The 23514-nt window shown below is 41.1% G+C and overlaps 1 protein-coding gene across 1 annotated transcript; it reads right to left on the bottom strand.

Moving 5' to 3' along the window:
- Positions 1–1128: 1128 nt before the first annotated feature.
- Positions 1129–21917, bottom strand: CHURC1 (churchill domain containing 1). Its single transcript, XM_049770521.1, has 4 exons — positions 21851–21917; positions 12241–12376; positions 9119–9189; positions 1129–1293 (listed from the first exon to the last, which is right to left on the bottom strand). The coding sequence occupies exons 1-4, from the start codon at positions 21887–21889 to the stop codon at positions 1201–1203; spliced, it is 339 nt and encodes a 112-aa protein (XP_049626478.1). The 5' UTR covers positions 21890–21917; the 3' UTR covers positions 1129–1200.
- Positions 21918–23514: the final 1597 nt, after the last annotated feature.

Raw genomic sequence — 23514 nt, 5'->3', positions numbered from 1 at the left:
GCTCAAAGTCTTGTCACATAGGAAGTGCTCAATAAACCTCAGCTATTATTCCTGTAATACACTAAAGCTTTTTCCTGGCATTAAAAATGACCTTGGGCCAGAGATAAAAAAAAAAAGGAGATAAGGTGTATATTCTGCACGTGATCCATACTGGCTGACTCCCTGGCACATATGGTCATTCCGTTGAGCACGAGACATAGGAGGGGCCCCAGATCACAGACTCAGGAGTACAGTCTTCAGAGCTCTACAGTGGTGTGGTTCCACAGTCAAAAATAAAGTTTGCTCATTTTTTTCTCCCTCTAAACAAAGTCTCAGAATTTTAAAATCTCTCATATGTAAAGAGGAAACAATTTTGTTTCGGTACTACATACACTTTGGAAAGAAATCACTCCATACAGCTCACACCTAAGTGAAGAACAGCTATGTAACATGCTTGAAATTATTCTGCATGAGAGATGTTTTTCAAATCTCTTCGATTCATGTAGCATACTCAACCATTTGTTGACATCAACACAGACTCATGGATATTTATTCTGCAATTTGGGATAAATGTCATGCTTTTTAATTTTGTTGCTCAAAGTTTTACCAATTTTTTTTTTTTTTTACCTCTTTCAGTCAGCTCTTCTGTAAATTGAAAACATCACCTTTTTTGTTTTGTTTTTTTTTGGGCCATACCCAGTGATGCTCAGGGGTTACTCCTGGTTGTTCGCTCAGAAATAGCTCTGGGCTTGGGGGACCATATGGGATGCCGGGGGATCCAACTGTGGTCCGTCCTAGACTAGTGTGAGCAAGGCACGGCTCCTGCCCCAAACATTAGCAGCCTTATAATTTTCTTTTTTATGAGCACTTCCATTTTCTGTCAGGTAGGATGCTCACCTAGGACTATTCAGAACTGGATTTCGTTATTTCTCCAAAGAGCCACTCTACTGAGTCCACAATTTGCACAGTAGGTATGTCTAGTCTTGTTTTTTTAGTCACATAGATATTAACAAAGATGCTTTATGCTGGCAGCACGATGTAAACTGGGAACTTGAGCAGAAAAGATTAGCTACAGAGACATGTAAGCCCCAAAATTGTCTTTCCTTTCAAAGAATAGTATGTTGAACAAGCAGAGAAAAATTCAAATAATTTCCATTGTAAACCAGGCTTGCTTGTATTATAAACCAAGATATCACAGTTAAAACATAGTTGCAGAGGAGCTTAAAATAACAGAGTCATTTGTCGGGGGTCATCAGGGAGAATACTGATAGTGTCTTCAGCTTTGCCACACAACAGACACAGCATCGTATATTCCTAGAAAAAGACAGAAGAAGTTCATAGTTATAGACTTGAGGGGGAAAGATATGCATTACCACTTATTCTTATAAAGTTGTTCTCTACAAATTATAAGGATTTATTTATTTATTTTTTGTTTTTTTTGGGGGGGGGCACACCCGTTTGACGCTCAGGGGTTACTCCTGGCTATGCGCTCAGAAATCGTTCCTGGCTTGGGGGGACCATATGGGACACTGGGGGATCGAACCGAAGTCCATTCTACGCTAGCGCTTGCCAGGCAGACACCTTACCTCTAGCGCCACCTTCCCGGCCCCAAGGATTTATTTTTAATACATTAAATCAACTTCTTCATCAGCTATCAACAGTATCTTAAGAATCTTTTGTTTATGTAAACTAAATTCAAGCTGATGCTCTATACAGCAACCCGACAAGAATGTAATTCTTGGGGCTGGAGAGATAGCATGAAGGTGGGGCGTTTGCCTTGCATGCAGAAGGACGGTGGCTCGAATGGTCCCCTGTTCCTGCTAGGAGCTATTTCTGAGCGTAGAGCCACGAATAACCACTAAGTGCTGCCGGGTGTGACCCCCAAAACAAAATAAACAAAACAAAAAAATCCCAATTAAAAACATTTTATCTGGGGCTGGAGCGATATTATAGTGGGTAGAACATTTGCCTTGCATATGCCCAACCTGGGTTTGATCCCAGGCATCCCATAAGGACCCCCAAGCCTGCTAGAAGTAATTTCTGAATGCAGAGCCAGGAATAACCCCTGAGCACCACCAGCTGTGGCCTCCAAACAAACCAAAAAAACCCAAAAATTCATCTACTCTAGGAAAATAAATATCCACTAGTATGTCATTCTATAAGTATCTTCTATTTAGTTAGCTAGCTGTCATATTTAATTGTCTACTATTTTATCTATTTAATGAGTTTTATGTTTCTGGGGCTTGACAAATATCAATACTGGAGACAGAAGGGATTTTGTTTAAGGCAAAAACCCCTCAGGCAGAGTCCTATTTTTATACCTCTTTCTTTTTTAGAATACTTTAATATGGCCATAAATATAGAAACCTTAAAAGCCATTGTTTAAACAGCTTTTATATTCACTAGAAAAAAGCCCCCAAACATCTGTTTAATCTATCCATTTTTCTCCTCTGCCTATAACTATTGAGTTTGCATTTCATAGATCTAGACAGTCACTAAAAAGAAGACTACAGAGATAAACAATGACTATGGCTCAGCAGGAAAGCTTCATTATGGCAAAGAAATAAGAGTTTAAGATAATGATTTTTTAAAAAAATGGCCCAACCGAAATACCCAAGCCAAAGTCAATGACAATAGAAGCAAGGGACTCAAACTACAACAAGCTATACACAAAAGGAATGTTACTAGCAGTCCAGAGGGTTAAGGGTGGAGGTATGGGCTAAGAGAGGCATGCTGGTAACTATGGCAGGGGTGGGATAAGGGGGTTGGGGTTCAACACTGGTGGTGGTAATGGTTCTAATTCACTGTCGCTATGTGCCTGAAATACAACTGTGAAAAACTTGTAATTCACATTGGTCTCAATAAAAATTATAAAAAAATAATGATTAAAAAAATAATGATTTTAAAGTCTAGCATACATGGTAGAAAAAAATTTACCAAGGCTCGAGCTCAGCAAACAAAGTCTCATGAATTAAAAAGAAATGAGAAGGGGCCGGGAAGGTGGCGCTAGAGGTAAGGTGTCTGCCTTACAAGCGCTAGCCAAGGAACGGACCGCGGTTCGATCCCCCGGCATCCCATATGGTCCCCCCAAGCCAGGGGCGATTTCTGAGCATATAGCCAGGAGTAACCCCTGAGCGTCAAACGGGTGTGGCCCAAAAACCAAAAAAAAAAAAAAAAAAAAAAAAAAAGAAATGAGAAAAAGAAAATATCCTCTTTATAAGGTCATATTGCTTTACAATATTCTTGCTTTCACCCACTGGACATGTCTGATAGGATTGCTACCTTCCACTAGAAATAAGAATGAAAAAAATAATAGAGTCAAAATAGGAATAAGTGTCAAGTTAAACATATACCTGAGTTTCAAACAAATCTATCCATCTGCAAGTTGTTATTAAGCTCCTAAAAGCTATTCAGCATGCTAAGATGCATTGGCAGATATAAGAGAATGCAAAGACTGGGGCTTGGAGAGATAGCACAGCGGTGTTTGCCTTGCAAGCAGCCGATCCAGGACCTAAGGTGGTTGGTTCAAATCCTGGTGTCCCATATGGTTCCCCGTGCCTGCCAGGAGCTATTTCTGAGCAGACAGCTAGGAGTAACCCCTGAGCACCGCTGGGTGTGGCCCAATGTAACATTTACAAATCTAACTTAGAAGAAAGAAAATATCTAACATATAACTGGAAATATTATGAAATAATAGGACTAGTTATACCTATAGTCTATATGATTTATAGAAATCAAAATTTCATTATTGGTCAATTGTTTAGGATTCAGAATTGATTTCTCACAGAAACAATGGCCAGGCAGTCAGGTTTCCAAGAAAAACTGGGACTCTTTTTGTTTTTTATTTTTGGGCCAGACCCGGTTGCACTCAAGGGTTATTCTTGGCTCTGTGCTCAGAAATTGCTCCTGGCAGGCTCAGAGGACATATGGGATGCTAGGGATTGAACCCAGGCTGGGCCGTGGTTGGCTGTAGCAAGGCAAATGCTCTACCCCCTGTGCTATCGCTTTGGCCCCATCGGACTCTTAAATTTATATTGTACTTGGGCCAGAACAAGAGCACAGTGAGAAGGGCATTTGCCTTCTGGTCAACCTGGGTTCGATCCCTAGCATCCCATATGGTTTCCTGAGCACTATCAGGAATGACCCCTGAGCACAGAGACAGAAGTAATACTTGAGCACTGCTGGGATGGTCCATAAACCAAAATAAAAAAATATATCATAAAAGTACCATAAATGTTAAACATATATAGCAAGCCCTTATGGGGGAAATTATGTCTAGATTTCTAAAAGAATGCCAAGAACATATCTCCCTGTGTTGTCAGCAATCAGAGCTTTTATCAGACCAAACTTTTGTCTGAGGATCCCATTATTACTTATTTTTCCTCTATTACTGCCTTTTAGTTTTTGCCCTAAATCCTCTTCTCCTTAGTCCACAAAAAAAGAGAAACTCTCAGAACAGTTCCCTCTTTGTGTCTTGAGGTAAACTCAGTAGTTTAATGTCTTTCCTAGGGTTTCATAAATAATAAAGGATATCTGTACTGATTTATAATACAGTTTCTGTTTAAACTGTACTTGTGTATCTATGTTCCTTGTTATTCTTGACAACAGAAAACCTTGGGGCTGGAGAGATAATACAGCAGATCAGGTATGTAGTTGACCTGGGTTCAATCCCTGGCATCCCAGATGGTCTTGTGAGATGCCAGAAGTAATCTCTGAGTGTACAACTAGGAATAAGTCCTGAGCACAGTTGGGTATGACCCCCCAAAAAAAAAAACCAAAAATTAAAAAAAAAAACTTATTTTGGTCTACGGTGGTATTAAGACATTTTTAAATATCAGAATACTCATCTTTTAGACATGGATAATAAAATATTAATTAATTAATTAATAATTAATTAAAAGCAATCTGTTTGGGATTGCTTTAAAATAATCCTGTGGTAAGATGTAGCAAGATATAAATAAAGTAAATTAAGCGAGGTAATGGAGATTACACTAATTTGCCAACTCTTGATTATGTTTAAATCTCCCACAAGAGATTTGAAACTAAACAAAAAAATTACCAATAGTAAAAATCCTACTTTGAATCTGACTGTTATAATAAGAAAGGGCCAGAATATAAGCAAAAAGAACTCAGAGCATTCTCAGAACAGCAAAGAATCAGGAGTTCTTAAAGTCTTCAGGCTACGGTGGAAGTGTAGAGTCAAGTACTGGAATAATGCAGAAAATGGAGAAAGCACGATAGGCTGCTCTTGTACGAGCAAGGAAGGAAGACTTTAAATTCTGCTTGAAAGAACTGAAGGAAGAGTTGGGTGGCTTGAAGGTAGAAAAAAGGGACAGAGGAAAAAAACATGAATCAGAGGCATGGACTACAGCAAGCATATCATGGAAGGAGAAATGACAGGATGGTATGTCTAAGGAAGTGAAGTTGAGGACAGTAGGTAGAACTACAGTTTAGGGACTGTTGTAGTAATCTAGGTTTAAAGCAAACCTGGGTGCTTTGAAACAAACCTGATGGACTTGTCATCAGATATGACAGAGGGACCAAAAAAAAAGAGCAAGAAAAATGGAAGAAAGGATGGCTGTGGGATATGATAGAGATCTGGAAGATAAGCTAATAGCTTCCAAAGAAAACTAAGATATCATCATGCTTACTATCTGAGGACGTAGAGAGATAATTCCAGACAAGAGACCAAAGCTCAGGGAAAAATCAGTTAGGGTACAACAAGAAAAGCAAAAGCAAAAGCACAATCAAAATGACTTAAAAAAAAATAGAACAAAGTTTAATGTTACTGGACTCAAGGGAAGAATGCTTCATTAATGTTTCCTTAACAAAGCAAAATATAGAAGAGATGTTAAGGGAGATAAAAACTGAGAAAATGTCAAGGGATTTTGGCTTTTTAAAGGGAAACTCTAAGAAAACAGTTTCAGTAATGGGAAAATAAAAACTAGTTTACAAATTAGTGATTAAGGAAGGCTGGAGTGATAGCACAACGGGTAGGGAATTTGTCTGTACACAGTTGACCCAGGATGAACCCAGGTTTGATCCCTGGTATCCCGTATGTTCCAGTGAACCTGCTAGGAGTGATTTCTGAGCACAGAGCCAGGAGTAACCCAAGTACTGCCAGGTGTGACCCAAAATAAAAAAAAAATCAAAACAAAACAAAATAAAGGGGGAACATAGGAAATATATAGAAATAAAGTTCTACACAAGTGAGGAAACAAGAGGAATGAAAGCTATAATGAAAAGATAGATCAGGGGAGCTGGGAAGGTGGCGCTACAGGTTAGGTGTCTGCCTTGCAAGTGGATGGACCGTGGTTCGATCCCCCGGTGTCCCATATGGTCCCCCCAAGCCAGGGGCGATTTCTGAGCGCATAGCCAGGAGTAACCCTGAGCATCAAACGGGTGTGGCTCAAAATACAAAAAAAAAAAAAAAAAAAAGAAAAGATAGATCAGGGCCCGGAGAGATAGCGGAGAGATAGCACAGCGGGGTTTGCCTTGCAAGCAGCCGATCCAGGACCTAAGGTGGTTGGTTGGAATCCCGGTGTCCCATATGGTCCCCCGTGCCTGCCAGGAGCTATTTTTGAGCAGACAGCCAGGAGTAACCCCTGAGCACTGCTGGGTGTGGCCCAAAAACCAAAAAAAAAAAAAGATAGATCAAAGAGCTAGCTGAGTACAGTAAAAGGATTTTTAACATATTTTTAACAAGAAGTAAGTATATTTAAAGTACATTTTTTTCTCTTTGTCTGGCACCAAAACTTTATTCTTGTTTTTGAGGTAAAAACCGGTTTTATTTGGAGGTACTGATGAAGGGGCCGGAAAGGATAAGACAGTACCTTGCTCGGGCCTGGAGATATAGCACAGTGGCATTTGCCTTGCAAGCAGCCAATCCAGGACCAAAGGTGGTTGGTTTGAATCCCGGTGTCCCATATGGTCCCCCATGCCTGCCAGGAGCTATTTCTGAGCAGACAGCCAGGAGTAACCCCTGAGCACCGCCGGGTGTGGCTCAAAAACCAAAAAAAAAAAAAGAGAGTACCTTGCTCAAATGGACATGAGGGTGTCTCTAAAGATGGAGAGCTCAAGTATACATGCAGCCAGTGTAAAAGTATGAAAGCCTGAAAGTCCATATCTCGAGAGGAGATATGGATGACATATGTTCATGGGCTGACAACAACATGAGCCCATGGGAGAATGTGTTCTTTATTGTTTTTTGTTTGTTTGGGGGCCACACCCAGTGGTGCTCAGGGGTTACTCCTGGCTCTGCTCAGGAATCACTCCTGGAAATGCTCTGAGATTATATGGGATGCCAGGGATCAAACCCCAGTTGGCCACATGCAAACACCCTACCTGCTGTACTATCGCTCTGCCCCCAAATCTTTATTCTTAAGACAAACTTTCAGAATTTATTTTAAATGTAAAATGTTTTATCCCCTATTTTGCAGTGTCAGCATCAAACCAAGGTCTTTTTTTTTTTTAATTTTTTTTAAATTTATTTAAACACCTTAATTACATACATGATTGTGTTTGGATTTCAGTCATGTAAAGAACACCACCCATCACCAGTGCAACATTCCCATCACCAATGTCCCAAGTCTCCCTTCGCCCCACCCGACCCCTGCCTGTACTCTAGACAGGCTCTCCATTTTCCTCATACATTCTCATTATTAGGACAGTTCAAAATGTAGTTATTTCCCTAATTAAACTCATCACTCTTTGTGGTGAGCTTCCTGAGGTGAGCTGGAACTTCCAGCTCTTTTCTCTTTTGTGTCTGAAAATTATTATTACAAGGGTGTCTTTCATTTTTCTTAAAACCCATAGATGAGTGAGACCATTCTGCGTTTTTCTCTCTCTCTCTGACTTATTTCACTCAGCATAATAGATTCCATGTACATCCATGTATAGGAAAATTTCATGACTTCATCTCTCCTGACAGCTGCATAATATTCCATTGTGTATATGTACCACAGTTTCTTCAAACCAAGGTCTTTAATATGAAGGCAAATGCTCTACAGCTGAGCCACATCTTGGCTTTAGATCCCATTTACCAAAGTGTGCAATCTCTATAGTACTGCAACCAAGTGTCTAGCCCCAAATACTAAAGCAGCAACAACAGAGACAAGAAGTAAAATATGTTCCCATGCCCAATGTGCTTTTTTTTTTTTGGTTTTTGGGCCAGACCCGTTTGAAGCTCAGGGGTTACTCCTGGCTATGCGCTCAGAAATCGCCCTTGGCTTGGGGGGACCATATGGGACGCCGGGGGATCGAACCGCAGTCTGTCCTACGCTAGCGCTTGCAAGGCAGACACCTTACCTCTAGCGCCACCTTCCCGGCCCCTCCCAATGCGCTTTTTATTAAAAAGAGAAAAAGGAGAGAGACAGGACTAGGATATCATTTGCATGGCACTCATTGATTTTTAAACTTTTTTAATTTTGTTTTTGGGTCACACCCGGCAGTGCTCAGGGGTTCCTCCTGGCTGTCTGCTCAGAAATAGCTCCTGGCAGGCATGGGGGGACCATATGGAATACTGGGATTCAAACCAACCACCTTAGGTCCTGGATCGGCTGCTTGCAAGGCAAACACAGCTGTGCTATCTCTCCGGGTCCAGGGATTACTCTTGACTCTAATATTCAAAAATTGTTCCTGGCAGGCTTGGGGCACCATGTGATTGCCAGGAATCAAACCCAGGTCTGTTCCGGTTTGGCTAGGTGCAAGGAAACACCCTACCACTGTACTATCTCTCCAGCCCCCTTGATTTTTTACTCCTAAGAAGACAGGGTTGAATAGATCTACCAGGTGATGGTTTGAACAGAGCCAACCAATACCTAAAGTGCCTCCCTCAATATTCATAGCTAGGAAGGAAAAAAATGGTCTTCTTTAATTTCTATAAGTACTTTGTTTATGAGAAGTATTTCTATATTTTCAGGGGCAGTTATATGGCCCTCCCTCCCCACTGCCTCTTTAATAAAATGCCCATATTGGACCAGGGAAATGGCTCAACGACTAGAACACGCAGCTTAGCATCACAGTGGTATTTCCTCAGCCCCAGAGCTGCAATGGTGACCTTGAACAAGTAGCAGAGAGTAGCCCCAGCTTTGCTGGGTGTAGCTTCAAAACAAAAACAAATGCCCATATTTATATTTACCTGAAATTCATCCATGATACTGAATGTATACTCATGTCTGGCTACTACATGATGACAATTCTTACACAAATCTGTGGAAACAGAGAAACTTAAGTCTTAGAAGATGACATAAGACAGCAAACTTTCCATTTCAGCATGACATTGCTTTAAAAAAAACTCTGTCATATTTAACTCCATAGGAAGCTCATTATAATATCTACCTTGATAAGAAACTCAAAATCTGTCACACAATGAAAGGAAGGGCCTGATCTTAAAGACTTAATGTGATTTATTAATTCCCACTAAAAGCTCTGTGAAGTAATCAACTAATAAATATGCCAGTGTTTTTTAACAAGCTGAACCTATCTGTATAAAAACTTTTATTCTCAGTGGTAACACAAATTGTGCTTCTATAACCAATCACACATTAAAAACACTGCTAGATAGATACTGTGGCTGAAAGGATAGTACAGGGAGGTACAGTAAGTTAGCAAGTACCTTGAATGAACTCTGGTTCATCTCTGGCACCCCAACCACTTCCAGCATTGATCCCTGAGCACAGAACCAGGCCCCAACTAAACTGTCATGGCCCCAAAACAAAACCAAAAACAAAGATAGAGACAAGAGGGATAGTGCCATAGGAAAAGCCTTGTCTTGCAAGTGCTGACTCAGGCCCAATCGCCAGCACTGCATATGGTATCCAGAACTGCCAAGAGTGATTCCTGAGCACAGACCCAAGAGTAATCCCCGAGCACTACTAGCTGTGTCCCCTAATGCCCCTCCCCCTCAATAAAAAAGAAAGAATAAAATTGCTAGACGTTAAAGTTGATATATTGGTAATCAGACTCTAGTAAAACAAGGTAATAATTGCTTGTTGATTGCTTATGAGCGCCAGATATTGTTTTAAATACCTTTAATCTATCAACTTGATCTCAAATATCCAAGAAGTAGATACTATTGTTACCAGGTTTCATTTATTAATTTTTAAAAAATAACATGTTTATTTAAGCAAACATGTTACAAACATGTTTGCAGTTGGGTTTTACTTGAAACAAAAGCACATGGTAGTTAAGCACATAGGGAAATTACAAAGCTAAGAAGTATTAGAACTCAAGTTCTCTAATTCTAGAACCTTTGTTCATAAGCACTCTGTCCTACTATATGGAATAATCAAGGCCTAAAGGAGCATATACTAACATTTAAAATGCCCGACTCTCTAAACAGTTTGTCTCATACTCCTTTCAAAACATCATTTAGCACATTTCTCTTATATTCAGGACCTACCAAAGAACTAAAGGACAAGTAAAAAGATGTGAACACTTCAAATTCTTGTCACAGTATCTGGGCAAAAAAAGGGTAGATATAATTACCTCATAGAAATTCTCAGCGGCAACCTCAGAATGGATTTTCTTTCATTATATATAATTTATTCGACCTCCCAGCTTTGAACATAAAAGCAGCAAATGAAAGCAACACACTTACAGTAGCAAAAGGAAAAAAAAAGAGAATGTGACAGAAAGAGTGACGGGGGTTAAAGCACTTGTCTTGCATGCAGCTGACCCCAGTTCAACCCCCAGAGCTGCAAGATGTCCCAAGCAGAGGCAGTAGTCACTGTGAGGCGTGGTCTAGGCTTCCTATTCCTTTCCTTCCCACAAAAAGAAAACAAGATACTGGGCCAGAGAGATAGCATGGAGGTGTAACATTTGCCTTGCATGTGGAAGGACGGTGGTTCGAATCCCGGCATCCCATATAGTCCCCCGAGCCTGCCAAGAGTGATTTCTGAGTATAGAGCCAGGAGGAACCCCTGAACACTTCTGGGTGTGACCCAAAAACAAAACCAAAAACAAAACAAAAGTAAAAGAAAACAAGACACTGACAGTGAGATAGGAAGACAGAAAAGGAATAACAACAGAAAAAAGACAGAAGAAATACGATGGCATCCAAGGTTATCAGTATAAGGAGTAAATAGCTCTAAACATTTTCTTTTTTTTTTTTTTTTTTTTGGTTTTTTGGGCCACACCCATTTGACGCTCAGGGGTTACTCCTGGCTATGTGCTCAGAAATCGCCCCTGGCTTGGGTGGACCATATGGGATGCCGGGGGATCGAACCGCGGTCCTTCCTTGGCTAGCGCTTGCAAGGCAGACACCTTACCTCCAGCGCCACCTACCCGGCCCCAGCTCTAAACATTTTCATAGTGGTTGAAGGTACACTATATTTGAAAGTGAAAATTCACAAGGGCTTTCCTAAAACAAAATTTAAAATAAAATAAAAACAACTTCAAATATTTAAATTTTTGTAGGCAAAAATCTTTAGAAATAAATAATATTGGAAGCTAAAGAAGCTTCCATTATCTGCAAAAACCATTTATGCAGAATATCTAAAACACTAGATAAAAGAGGTGATGTTTTTCTTTCTTAAAAAACTAAATAGGGGGGCCCGGAGAGATAGCACAGCGGCGTTTGCCTTGCAAGCAGCCGATCCAGGACCAAAGGTGGTTGGTTCAAATCCCGGTGTCCCATATGGTCCCCCGTGCCTGCCAGGAGCTATTTCTGAGCAGACAGCCAGGAGTAACCCCTGAGCACTGCCGGGTGTGGCCCAAAAACAAAAACAAAAAAACTAAATAGGGGCCGGCAAGGTGGCGCTAGAGGTAAGGTGTCTGCCTTGCAAGCGCTAGCCAAGGGAGAACCGCGGTTTGATCCCCCGGAGTCCCATATGGTCCCCCCCAAACCAGGGGCAATTTCTGAGCACTTAGCCAGGAGTGATCCCTGAGCATCAAAAGGGTGTGGCCCGAAAATAAAAACAACAACAACAACAAAAAAAAACACTAAACAGAGAGGCCAGAGAGATAGCACAGTGGTAGGGCATTTGTCTTGCATGCAGTCAACCCCAGGAGGGGCCCGGTTTGATTCCCAGCATCCTTTATGGTACCCCAGCCTGGAGGGCGATTTCTGAGTACAGAGTCAGGAGTAACCCCTGAGCACCACTGGGTGTGGCCCCCAAAACTAATCAGTCAATTAAAAAAATAAACTAGAAACTCTATGTTTTAATATAATAATAGAAATATACCTAATACCTTGCATGACATGTCACTTTCCAAAAGGTGGTACCTGTTATCAGACTCACAGGAAAAAAATCCACTTACGATCATATGTGACAATTTCTTCTCCATCTTCCTCTTTCAGAGATCTGTTGGTGATTAGCATAAAATCCCTTTTATTGCACACTGCACAGCCTGTAAAGTTCAGCAAAAATGATCCATTCTCCAGGCAGATGGTACCCTAAATTATTAAAAGCAGGAATTTAATATCCTTTTATTTCAAAGTCCTTTAGTAAAAATGATTAATAGACTTTTTGGCCTAGAGATTGAACCCTAGGCTGGCCTCATACAATACAAGGCGAGTGCCTGACCACTGAGCTACTTTTTTTTTTTTGCCTACTAAGGTACGGAAAGGCAGAAAGCCAGGGCCACAATTGATGGGCTTGAAGATCTACCAGGAAATTTTCGAGACTGCCAGCTTTACTCTAGAAGTATTTGTTATTCATAGTAAGATGGAAGCAGCACAATAAAGCTTTCAGTCTCTGTGGACATCGGCTGTTTGAGAGGACTAAATGCAAATGACTATTTGGAAACAACTTCATGAAGCTTTAATTACATGAACTACGAAGAGGAAAAAAAATTAGGAAAATCTAATATCTAAAAATATTAAATGAGATGTCATAAAACCGGAATTAAAATTCAATTAAGATACAAACGCTGAGCAAAAAAAAAAAAAATCTTTTACTGTGAGGTTGATTTGATTGTTGAAATAGCATTTTATTGGGGCCGGAGAGATAGCATGGAGGTAAGGCGTTTGCCTTTCATGCAGGAGGTCATCGGTTCGAATCCCTCGGCGTCCCATATGGCACACACACACACACACACACACACACACACACACACACACACACACACACACACACACACACACACACACACACACACACACACACACACACACACACACCGTGCCTGCCAGGAGCAATTTCTGAGCCTGGAGCCAGGAATAACCCCTGAACACTGCCGGGTGTGACCCAAAAACTATAAAAAAAAAAAAAAAAAAGAAAGAAATAGCATTTTATTGAGTCCTAATACTAAGAAACAAAAACAAAAGCCCTCATTTTTATAGATGTTTAAAGACCTATGATTCAGAAAGAGAAGCTAGGTTATGATTTCAATTGACTTAACACCTGGCATTCAAGAGGAAGGGTTTGGTTATCACGAAGAACTTGTAAACAACATATGCTCCTGGCTGGAGTGACTCTTAAAGATTTACTAGTAATTGTTAAAAAAAGTAATCTTACAAGGAATCTATTTTAGAGACTGGAGAGAGAGAGAGAGTAAGTTGAGGCATTTGCAAAAGGCCAAGCAATCACAACCAATTCAACTTTATTTCTTCCCCTTTCTTGGTGGGTGGGGGCCTACACCTAGCAGTGCTCAAGGCTTCCTCCTGGCTCCAAGTTCAGAAATCATTCTTTATGCACAGCATATGGGGTGCTCAGGATCAAATCCGGGTCAAGCACCTTACCTGCTATACTATCTTTCTGACCTCCTGGCTTGCATTGTTTGTTTTTTGTTTTAGGGCCACACTGGGCAATGCTCAGGGGTTACTCCTGGCAGGCTCGGGGGGGGGGGGAAGGGGGGGGGACACACATACGGAATAAGGGAGATCAACCAGGGTCGGTCTCATGCAAGGTAAACACCCTACTCGCTATGCTATCACGTAGGCCTCTTCTGGCTTGCATTTTTCCCATGTATTTTGAAGAGCCATTTTTTTATGAACCCCAATTAAGATTTTTGATTTTGGTTACTATATATTCTTGTCTTCTAAAACATCTTGCCTGATCCAAGGCCACAAGGGTTTTCTCCTGGATATTTTACACACTTAACTTTTATAGCTTATTTAGGTTTATAATCTATTTTATTTATTTATTTATTTGGTTTTGGGGTCACACCTGGTAGTACTCAGGGTTGCTCCTGGCTCTACACTCAGAAATCACTCCTGGCAGCTCGGGGGACCATATGGGATGCCAGGATTCGAACCACCGTCCTTCTGCATGCAAGGCAAATGCCTTACCTCCATGCTATCTCTCCAGCCCTATAATTAATTTTATAATAATTTTATATATGATTTCCATACAGCTACCTGGTTGTTTCAGCGACATTTGTTGAAAAGATCATCCTTTCCTCATAGAATCAGACTGGCATTTTTGTGGAAAACTCAATACACACACAAGTTCTCTCCTATATATTACATTCCTTTGATTTATATGTCTAGCTTTGCATTGATATCACATCTTATATGTAGCTTCATAGTATGTCTTTGTAGTATAACTTGGGGGTTTATGTCCTATATTTTGGCAAGTCTAGATTCTTTCATTTTCATATAAAATTTAAGAATCAGCTTACAAATTTTCATTATAAAGTCTGCTGAAGGGACTGGAGTGATAGCACGGCAAGTAGGACGTTTGCCAACCCAGGTTTGATCCCTGGCATTCCTTACAGTTACCCCAAGCCTGCCAGGAGTAACTTCTGAGTGCAAAGCCAGGAGGAACCCCTGAGTACTGCAAGGTGTGGCCCAAGCCCCACCTCCCAAAAAAATCTGCTGAAGGGGTCTCAGGTAGGGATAGCACAGGTGGTAGGGCGTTTGCTTTGCATGCGGCCTACCCAGGTTCAGTTCCCCAGCATCCCATATGGTCCCTGAACCTGCTAGGAGTAATTTCTGAGTGTAAAGCCAGGAGTAACTAACCCCTGAGCATTACTTACTGGGTATGGGCCCCAAACAAAACAAAACAAAAAGGTCTGCTGAAGATCAGGGATATAGTTCAATGACCGAGTACTTGCCTTGTATGGGTTTAATCCCTGCTTCTGCAAAAACAAATGCCTCCCTCTGAGTGCCCCCCCCCCCCCAACAACCAAAATAGCTTGCTGAATCGGAGTTGAATTTATTATTTTTTTTATTTATTTATTTTTTGTTTGTTTTTGGGCCACACCCAGCGATACTCAGGAGTTACTCCTGGCTGTCTGCTCAGAAATAGCTCCTGGCAGGCACGGGGGACCATATGGGACACCGGGATTCGAACCAACCACCTTGGGTCCTGGATCGGCTGCTTGCAAGGCAAACACCGATGTGCTATCTCTCCGGGCCCAGGAGTTGAATTTATAAAAAGCTGACTTTCAAGGATTCCGAGGAATCACAAACAAGGGCCTGAAGTAACAGCCTTTTACTTTAAGAGTGCCTGTGTTGCAAGCATACAACTGCAAATTCAATCTCTGATGCTCCCACATGTGTCAAGTGTGATCCCTGAATGGACTGCTTTGTGTGACTCCCCAGCACAACCATTCCCAGCTACACCACAGCCAGGAAATATGACCCCTAGGTGAACATGTGTGACCACCCAAAAGCCTTTGGGGAGCACCAAAATCAAAATGCGTGAATACCACACATTAGACGAATTTGAACAAATTTGAATGTAGAAGCACCACAAAAAAAGTGAGTGACCGGTGACAAGCACCATGGCTGAGTGTCAGAAAACAGTGACCAAATTGTACGTATCAAAACTAGGGATTTGTGACCCCATTCAGAACAATAATAAGCAAGAAAGGAAAGGGGAAGGCAGAAGTCAGTTCATAGGAATAATAGGAAGGTTTTACAGTTTCATGAAGATGGGAGGGGTGAAAGTAAACATCAAAAACTCTTAAGACACTGAGACCCCAGTGTATAAAGGCATGCAAATGTTCAAGAAGTGGTTAAATATCATGATAACCGGAACAACACTGTGGTAAAAATCGTGATAAAATCTTACAGTACATTATAATAAAATATTATATATTTAAGAAATTTACTATACTCAAGATTAGATTTATTTTCTTTTTAAAAATTTGTTTTCAGGGGCCGGAGAGATAGCATGGAGGTAAGGCGTTTGTCTTTCATGCAGGAGGTCATCGGTTCAAATCCTGGCGTCCCATATGGTCACCCATGCCTGCCAGGAGCAATTTCTGAGCCTGGAGCCAGGAATAACCCCTGAGCACTGCCGGGTGTGACCCAAAAACCAAAAAAAAAAAAAAATTGTTTCCAGATGGTACAAGTTAACATTATATTTTTTTGAGAATGTTTAAAATAAAAAATGGTGACGTCTTTAAAGAACCAGAGTTTGCTTTATTTTCTTATTTATTTCTTATTTTATTTATTTATTTTGCTTTATTTTCTACATCAGTTTATATTCTATATTAGATTCTTTCTTCTGATTCTTTCTTTTGAATGGGCCATAGATTTAGTTTGCTCTTATAGTCCTACTATCTTAATAGGGAAATTAAGATACTAATTTAAGATTTTGTTTTCTTTTGGGGCCACACCCAGCTATACTCAGCACTTACTCCTGGCTCTGTACTCAAGGATCACTCCTAATAGAGTTAGAGAGAACATATGGGGTACCAGGGATCAAATTTGGGTTGACTACATGCAAGAGAAGTGCCCTATCTGCTGTCCTACCTCTCCAGACATTGATTTAAAGATTTTAATGTAGGCGTTTAAAAAGGCAGAAAAGAGGGGCAGGAGCTGTGGCGCAAGCGGTAAGGAGTCTGCCTTGCCTGCACTAGCCTAGGACAGACTGTGGTTCGATCCCCTGGCATCCCATATGGTCTCCCAAGCCAGGAGCGATTTCTGAGTGCATAACCAGGAGTAACTCATGAGTATCACTGGGTGTGGCCCAAAAACAAAATAAAAACAAACAAAAAACAATAAAAATGCAGAAAAGCAGTTTTTTTTTGGTTTGTTTGTTTTGGGGCCACACCCAGCAGTGCTCAGGGGTTACTCCTGGACGTTTGCTCAGAAAAATCGGCTCCTGGCAAGCACGGGGGACCATATGGGACACCGGGATTCGAACCAACCACCTTAGGTCCTGGATCGGCTGCTTGCAAGGCAAACACCACTGTGCTATCTCTCCGGGCCCCAGAAAAGCAGTTTTAAAGCATCAGCTCCCACACAGCTGCTCAACATTCAATTAAATAAAGCTTCAGATATAATTTGACTATATGACTATAAGATATAAACTATATCTTAGTTTTAGGTGAGGTATAAAAAAATATGTAATTCTATGGGGCTGGAGAGAGCATGGAGGTAAGGCATTTGCCTTTCATGAAGAAGGTCATTGGTTCAAATCCCGGCATCCCTGAGCCTGCCAGGAGTGATTTCTGAGCATAGAGCCAGGAGTAACTCCTGAGCACTGCCGGGTGTGACCCAAAAAAACCAAAAAAAAAAAAAAAAAGTAATTCTAATTTAACCCTATGACTAATCACTGATCATTTTCTTCTGATGAATCTAAACCAAAAATACTTCCTCAATGGGATTATTGCATTACTAAGACATTTAAAGGTTTCATTTCTGATTTGATGTGGAGAAATGTTTTGTGGCAATTTTGTGGCTGATGAATAATCCAAACATGCACTTGAATTCTTGGATCTGGCTTGGAGCACCTGCCTGGGAAGCAAATGGTCATAAGACCCATCTCCTGAGTGCCACATATGTTGAACACTGCCAACCATCCCTGATGCTGTGATTTTCAGCTGTACTGCAATCAGCTATGTATAAGAACCACAATTAAAAAGATATGCGAGTGTCACAGCCAGGAAGTGGGAGGACTGCTATAATAACCACCCCAACCCCACCACAAAGGGAGCACAACAATCTTCCCTTTTTAAGTAAGAGTGTGTACCCTAGCAAAGCATGTATATAAACTAAACTACAGGCGCACACACTTTTGTGAGTACCATGACCCAGTGTGCAGTCTTCCAAGCAAGCAGCACAGCCAGCATCCATTTGCCTTGCTCATCACAACATAAACAATAAAGAAGAAAGGAGAGTAGGAGGGGGATGAGATTAAAAATAATTTTTTAATGCAGCTAAATTCTAGTTTTGTTTGGCTAAAGGCTCTCCCCAAAGAAAATACAAGCTGAATTAAACAGAGTTGAGTAATAAAATGAGACTCCAGAAAATTACTATAGTTCATTTGCAATTTGATTTACGCTTGAATTCAAGTTTTGGGAATAATATTACAAGCAAGTAGGCCAGAGGTTTATGAGGAATTCAGTTCTATATATTTTTAGTCCCTGAGAAATACCTGCCACAAGATGCAGAGAATGTGGGGCCGGGAAGGTGGCGCTAGAGGTAAGGTGTCTACCTTGCAAGCGCTAGCGTAGGACGGACCGCGGTTCGATCCCCCGGCGTCCCATATGGTCCCCCCAAGCCAGGGGCGATTTCTGAGTGCATAGCCAGGAGTAACCCCTGAGCGTCAAACGGGTGTGGCCCAAAAACCAAAAAAAAAAAAAAAAAAGATGCAGAGAATATTATGAAACCAAAAATACTTATTACCTATACATTCTGCCTTTAGAGTTTTTCCAACAAGCTAATAATGCATTATTTTGTTTTGCAAGGCAAGTGCTCTACCCATGAGCCCATCTTTGGCCTGTCAATTATTTTTAAGGCATAAACTACACTAGCTACTCTTCCCTCTGCTAAGATCAAGTAGAATGGCTTCTGTAGTTACTGCCCTAAGAGATCTCATGACTATAAAAAAAAAAAAAAAAGGAGCTTTAAGAATTCCTGACATTTCAAGAGGTCAATTAATCTCTAATAACAGGAAGAGTTCAATTTTCCTAGGATAATTCCTTTCCCTTTTGTGAAAATCTGTTAGACTTCCTTTTAATTTAAAGCCTTTCATAACATCATATGCACCCACCAATTATTTCAAAATAAGCCTTCTGAAGTTCCAAAGTTTAAATCTTCCCCTTGACGGCCTTATTACTTTACAATAGATTTATTTATTTTATTTTATTTATTTATTTTTGGGTTTTTGGGCGCTCAGGGGCTACTCAGCGGCGCTCAGGGGCTACTCGTGGCTCTGTGCTTAGAAATCACTCCTGGTAGGCTCAGGGGACCATATGAGATGCCGGGAATCGAACCGGAGTCTGTCCTGTGTTGGCTGCGTGCAAGGCAAACACCTTACCACTGTGCTATCGCTCCAGCCCCATAGAATAGATTTAAATCGAAGCACTTATGAGAGGTCTTCCTGGTTTTTAATTTTATTTTGGTCTCTAGTCACTAGTCTCTGGTTTTTATTTTTATTTTGGTCTCTAGGGTTCATTCTGATGAGGTTCAGACAAACAGGTGGTTCTGGGGATGAAATCTGAGTCAGCTACATGCAAGGTGATCACCTTCCTCACTGTACTATCTCTCTGGACCCTTTCCTGGTTTTTAAATCACTGCAACCCTTTAAAGTTTTTCCTATATTTTATTAAAATGTTTTATTTTGGTTGTGGGCCACACACTCAGGGCTAGGAGTGTTCAGGTGGGACCACTAAGTAGGGCCAGGGATCAAATACAAGCAATATCTATTCTCCAGCCATCTAAGCCATCTCCCTGGCCCCACTTCATTCATTTTATTCTTATTTCCCAAATTATTCCTTAAAGACCAGGAATATATTGTTTCTTTCTCTACTTTTTATTTAAAGTCTGAAAATAAATTCTTTTTGTTTGAACACCTTATTTTCTGCCTACATCATGTTTCAAATTGCACACAAACATCAACCTCAGGTCGATGGGTACAGCTAACTTGTGGAGTATATATATGCCTTCTAGGTGCAACTTCAGGGTTCGGGTCCTTCTGAAGTGCTGCAAGGCCTTTTGAGTCAGTCATATTAACATGAGGAGGGGCCCTTAAAAATTAAAACAAAACCAATTCAACCTCTAACCTTCTCACAGCAAACACCTCCCTGGCTTGTCTCTGTAATGTGCAATGAAAATGACTGAACTTATAAAAGTACTGTTAAACTGAAAGAAAAAGTATAATATAGAATAGAATCCCAAAAGTATGTGAAACATAATTATAAAATGTCAAACTTCTACCTAAGATATTGTACCCCCAGTTTGTGACGAATATATCCAGATATTATTAAACGGAAAACTCTGCTAGCTGATGATAGTGCTTTAACTCATTTATTTTCATTATTCACACATTATATTCTATGACTATATCCCACATTACAAATAATGCCATTATGAATGTTATTTTAGACATATATTTAAAAAATTGGTCCTCCAGATACCGCCAGAGGTCACTCTTGAGCACAGAGCCAGGAATAGTCCTGGAGCACCACCAGCAACCAGTAAGACTCAAAAAACAACAACAAAATTTCCTTGTTTTTGTTCGTTTCCCCTTCCTTACATTCCTTCTTTCCTAGCTCACTCGCAACTATCTAGTCTTTACTAAAATCCACAAATCCACCTTTCTTTTTGAGAGGACAGAGTACAATATCTTTTATGGGTCACCTCTTCCCCTGGACTTAGAGCCTTTATGGACTCTATTCCTCTTTTTTTTTTTTTTTTTTGAGCACAGAACTTGGGTCAGCCCTGGAGCACCACCAGTGTGGTTCAAATAAACAAAGCAACAACAACAACAACAAAATTCCTTGTTTTTATCCATCACAAACTTCGCCAAACTGTAGCTCTTGGGCTGCACGAAGAAGGCTGCCTTTCTTTAGGGTTCCTTTCTGGCCTAGCAGAGTAGTCCAGCCACTCTCAGGAAGCACAGAGCAAAAGAGTCTTCCTCCAGCTTGATCGAGCCCGACCTGAACATAAGATTTTAAGATATAAAAACCAACAGCCAGGAAAGTACAAGGAAAACATTTTGTTCCCTTGCTGGGCTCTCAGAATGACACCGGGCAGAGTCTCCTCAGCATCAAAGTTTTTGCAAAGTGCATCAGAACAGACGTTCAATGGGGAAATCGAGGCCAGTGAACTTCATTGGATCAAGGCCTTGATGCGGGGGCAGCGATGCACCCTCTAGGCTAGTTTCCAGGAATTTTATTTACCTTTATAAGCTATTTTAATGTTGTGATTAAAAACCACCTTTACATATTGGCTTAGGAAAAGCATTATAAAGAGAAAGACGACACTATCACTAGAAAAATGTAATCTTGGTAAAATCACAAAAGATAAAATGCCTAATGTTTTTGTGATATATTTAAAGAAAGATAAGTTCTATCATGATATAAATCAAAATCATCATCATCCCAACAGAAAATACTGACTAAAAGGCTTATGTTAGTTCAGGCCATTTTCCCAAGTCCTTTAATTTCATGTGAGACAATCATATGAAATATGATTATGTATATCATATCATATCATATGAAATGATTCATATGAAAATCACATGAAATCATATGAATAGTATGTCTATTCTTTCTTTCTAATTTAGATCTCTGAAGTGATCAAATCCTGACTATCAGAGGCAACATAAAAATCGTGGCCACATTGGGAATGGAAGTGGCTTCCAGGAATTGAAACCAAAGTGGAGGTGCCAGGGGCCTTAAGGAATTGACAGGCCCAGTCATGACAGCTAAGTGTTTTTGGGCTGTCATGAGCCTAGGGCTGTGGGGAGTAGGGGTGGATGGACCCAGGGCCAAAGGAAAGGGACCTTTTTCATTTTAGTTCATTTTAATTTAATTTTAGTTTTTACTTTTGGGGGTCACATCCACTGGCACTCAGGAATTACTCCTGGCTCTGCATTCAGAAATCACTCCTGGCAGGCTCTGGGGACCATCTGGGAGGCCGGGATTTGAACCACCGTCCTTCTTCTGCGTGCCAGGCCAACGCCATACCGCTGGGTTATAGCTCCGCCCCCACGTGACCTTTGACCCCCGCACTCAGCCCGCTCACCCGGTTGGGATACTCCTTCTCCACGCAGTCCCTGCACATCGCGCCGCCGGGAGCTGGGGAAAAAAAAAAAAAATCTCCTGGCATTTCCGGGAAAACGAAATCTCGCGAGAAAGGGAAAGTCGACGCATGCGTCCTCGTGGTGTGACTTCCCCACCCGGTGGAGCCGCTCTAGGAAACGAGCCCAAGTCTCAGTCTCCTAGCAACTGTTGCTAGGGGCGGGGCCGGTCTCCCTGGCAACTAGGAGGGCGGGGCGGGGCGGGAACGTCAGAAGCCTCGAAAGAAGGGGCCGGAGAGATAGCACGGAGGTAGCGCGTTTGCCTTGCATACAGAAGGTCGATGGTTCGAATCCCGGCACCCCATAGGGTCCCCCAAGCTGCCAGGAGTGATTTCTGAGCGTAGAGCCAGGAGTAATACTTGAGTGCTGCTGGGTGTGACCCAAAAACTCACCCCCCCAAAAAAAGAAGCCTTGAAAGAAGGGTCCAGACTCAGGGAATTTAGGTCTGTTCCAAGTTCTTCCAGAGTTTAGATCCTCACAGGGACACATCACAGCAGACAGATGAAGAGTCACCCCTGGCCCCAGGCCCATCCCTGCCTCCTGATGTTGGTCATGTCAAGTTGAAATGACTTAATTTAAAGGTCTTTTTCCCCCCTACCATGTCTCAAGACACTGAGAGTGACAGATCAGATCATGGCAGAGCAACAAGCTTTGAATATTTTGGGAAGAAGCATTTACACATCTGCAGAGAATCTACCTTTTTTTTTTTTTAAATAATTTTTTATTGTGACCAAAGTGCATTACAAATCTTTCACAGAATTATTTATGGTACAGAGTGACAATGAATGAGGGGCAAACCCACCACCAGTGTTGTCCTCCCTCCACCCCTGTTCCCAGCATGAATCTACCTTTTTTTTTTTTAAATCAGTTATAAATGTCAATAGAAAATGACCATTTCTGAGTCCTATGAAGAACTTGGTGACGGGAACTCAGTTTTGTTTGCTTGTTGGTCTCTGTTTTTCACTCTCTGAATAGCAGTCAAGAGCTATATGTATAAGGAAAGTATTTAGATTTAATCATCTTGGGGTTGTTGCCCTGCCTCTTCCTTTTTCTCTATCGTGAAGGCATCCTATTATTCACAATATTAAGTAACCTGAAGAAAAGTCTCCAATATACCCAGATAATCTAATAGAGATAACTATTTATTCCCCTTAATTTTTTTTGTTGTTGTGAAGGTGCTTGGTGCGTATGAATAGTATCAGAAATCCAACTTGCGTTTTATTATTGTAAGGCTACTGGTTTTGTTGTTATTGCTGTTGATTTTCTTGTTTATGAGTCTTTTGTTTGCTTTTGTTTTTGTTTTGTTTTTGCTACCGAGGCATTCCAAAGTGATATTTAACAGAAATAGTAGAATCTTATTTTATTTTGACCAATTCAATGAGGAAACAAACAGAACCATAGGATCCATATTCTTTTTTTTTTTTTTTTTTGGGGGCCACACCCGGAGGTGCTCAGGGGTTACTCCTGGCTGTCTGCTCTGAAATAGCTCCTGGCAGGAGCGGGGGACCCTATGGGACATCGGGATTCGAACCAACCACCTTTGGTCCTGGATCAGCTGCTTGCAAGGCAAACGCCGCTGTGCTATCTCTCCCAGGATCCATATTCTTTA

Source organism: Suncus etruscus, chromosome 3, assembly GCF_024139225.1.
Source record: "Suncus etruscus isolate mSunEtr1 chromosome 3, mSunEtr1.pri.cur, whole genome shotgun sequence".
NCBI lineage: Eukaryota > Metazoa > Chordata > Mammalia > Eulipotyphla > Soricidae > Suncus > Suncus etruscus.
The sequence above is the reverse complement of the archived record's forward strand: the minus strand, read 5'-3'. Positions and strand labels throughout refer to the sequence as shown.